We start from the raw sequence: 2,500 nt of genomic DNA, 5'->3' as shown, positions 1-2,500 counted from the left end.
GTTTGAACTCGTCCATTTCCTGAATCATTGACTAGAATCCACTGGTCCACTGGTTCTGATCCAGTTCCAGTTCTTGTCTGAGTTGAGTCCCATGAAAAGTCGTAACTTGTGCTCTTAAGTTGTAAACAATCTCCTGTTCTTCACCTTTCAAATAAAAACTCACTGGTTCTTCAAAGCCATGATGGACCCTGAGGACCTTTGACACCTTGTCCACCTGAGCTGCTCATTGGTTCAGAACCAGTTCCGCACCGGTTCTCTTTCATGCAAAACACTCGTTAACCAGTGACTTAAAATGGTTCAGAACCGATGGGTTCTGGTGGAACAGACGTTCCTCAAACGTCTCCTCCGAAAAGAATCCAGACTGGGCAAGATACAAAAAAAGTCCCACCGGTGAAAAAGGTTTCCCAGTCACGTCCATCTGAGTTCCAACAAATCCGTCCGATGTCCTAGAACGAACCGGCGAAGAAGAAGTTTCCTGACGAACGCGTGCGGCGCCGCTCACACGTCGGTGAGCAGCTTGGGCTTGTTCACGCAGTTGTGACTCAGCGCTGTGCAGTTGGCGGTCCGAAGGTTGGCCTCCCTGAAGTTGTCAATGCTGTTGTTCATGTCCTCGTCGATCTCCATGTACTCCGATTTGCTGACAGCCGAGGAGCTGCGGCGGCTGGACCCGTCTGATGCCAGGTTCTGGTGGCTGACGTTGAGCAGCTGCGCCTGCTCTTCGCCTTCCGTCTCCCGGTGGTAGAAGTAGTTGAAGTTGGACACGATGACGGGAACCGGCAGCGCGATGGTCAGCACGCCGGCGATGGCGCACAGAGAACCCACGATTCTTCCCGCCGATAGTGACGGGGTACATGTCCCCGTAACCCACGGTCGTCATGGAGACCACCGCCCACCAGAAGGGCGTCCGGGATGCTGGTGAAGAACGACTCCTTCTCCTCGGCTTCGGCGAAGTACACGGCGCTGGAGAAGAGGATGACTCCGATGAAGAGGAAGAAGATGAGCAGCCCCAGCTCCCTCATGCTCGCCTTCAGGGTCTGACCCAGGATCTGCAGACCTTTGGAGTGTCTGGACAGCTTGAAGATCCGGAAGACGACGCCACCAGGCGGATGACGCGCAGGATGGCCAGGGACGTGGCCTGTTCGCCGCCGCCGCCCTTCCCGTCGCCTTGGTCGTCAGCCAGCTCCGTCCCCAGCGTGATGAAGTAGGGGATGATGGCCACGATGTCGATGGAGTTCATCATGTTTCTTGAAGAACGCCGCCTTGCTGGGACAAGCGAAGAAGCGGACAATGAGCTCAAAGGAGAACCAGATGATGCAGAGCGTCTCCACCACGATAGAAGGGGGTCGGTCAGGACGGGGAGGCTTTGTAGAAGACGGTGGAGTTCCCCACCGTCCTCACACGCTGGCTGGGGTCCTCCTTCAGCTCCGGCAGCGTCTCCAGGCAGAAGATGACGATGGAGATGAGGATCACCATGACGGAGACGATGGCGATCCCCCGGGCTGGTCCGGAACTTTCCGGGTTGCTCGAACAGGAGCCAGATCTGCCGCTGGAACTCCTTCTCCGGCAGCGGGGCGTTCCTCCTCCCGGATGAAGCCCTCGTCCTCCCGGAACTTCTCCATCGCTTCCACGCCCAGTTCATAGAATTAATCTCCTCAGAGAACATGTCCAACGGAACGTTGACGGGCCTCCTCCAGACGCCCCCCCGACTGGTAGTAAGTACAGGATGGCGTCGAAGCTGGGTCGGTTCCGGTCGAAGAAGTACTCGTTCCGGAGCGGGTCAAAGTAGCGCATCCTCTTCTTGGGGTTCCCAAGCAGCGTGTCGGGGAACTGGGCCAGCGTCTTCAGCTGCGTCTCGAAGCGAAGCCCCGAGATGTTGCTGACCACGCGCTCGCAGCAGTCGTGGTCGCCGTGGTCGTCGTTGGGCGGGGTACAGGTCCTGGCAGGTGACCCCGGTAGGGTGGAGGTCTCGTCCATGTTTGTCTGAGGACACCACCGTCATCCTGCCCAGCGGGGTGGGGGACAGGAAGAGGAGGATGGTGGGGATGGTGGGGGTGGGGGGGGGGGGGGGGGGGGGCTCCTACTGGGACCTCACCACCATCATCCTCATCCGTCATCATGACGTTCTTCTCAGCCGATCTTCATCTGGAACCTGAGGGAGGAGGCAGGAGAAGTCAGTGTGTGTGCCGGGGGCACAAAGAAGACAAACATCATGTCTTCTCCTGTTCACCTGCAGCTGCTGCTGGAACAGTCGCTTCCTCCCGATCCGTCACGTTCACTCAGAACGTCCCACAGCCTCCGAACGGCGGCCGCGCGGCCGCGGGACGCGTCGGCGTTCCGCTGCTCCAGCACCGACATGCTGATCGGAGGAGAACCGGAGGAGAAACCGGAGGAGAACCGGAGACAGAGCGGAGGAGAACCGGAGCACGAGCGGAGGAACGGAACAAAACGGAGGAACGGAGAACCGGGGGACCGGAGGAGAACCGGAGTAGGAGAACCGGAG

General features: G+C 58.7%; 1 protein-coding gene across 1 annotated transcript; it reads right to left on the bottom strand.

Annotated features, from left to right (window-relative positions):
* Positions 1–498: 498 nt before the first annotated feature.
* On the bottom strand, positions 499–1,999 carry LOC144739859 (potassium voltage-gated channel subfamily A member 1-like). Its single transcript, XM_078622751.1, is given in 12 exon segments — positions 499–825; positions 827–898; positions 900–1,091; positions 1,094–1,243; positions 1,245–1,331; positions 1,333–1,518; positions 1,520–1,570; positions 1,572–1,645; positions 1,648–1,690; positions 1,692–1,715; positions 1,717–1,977; positions 1,979–1,999. Coding segments are annotated over 12 exon segments (1,488 nt in total).
* Between the last annotated feature and the right edge of the window lie 501 nt (positions 2,000–2,500).

This window comes from Lampetra planeri, unplaced genomic scaffold (genome assembly GCF_965212315.1).
Source record: "Lampetra planeri unplaced genomic scaffold, kcLamPlan1.2.h2 scaffold_1756, whole genome shotgun sequence".
Classification (NCBI taxonomy): domain Eukaryota; kingdom Metazoa; phylum Chordata; class Hyperoartia; order Petromyzontiformes; family Petromyzontidae; genus Lampetra; species Lampetra planeri.
Note: the sequence above shows the minus strand (reverse complement) of the source record. Positions and strands in the feature narration are given on the sequence as shown.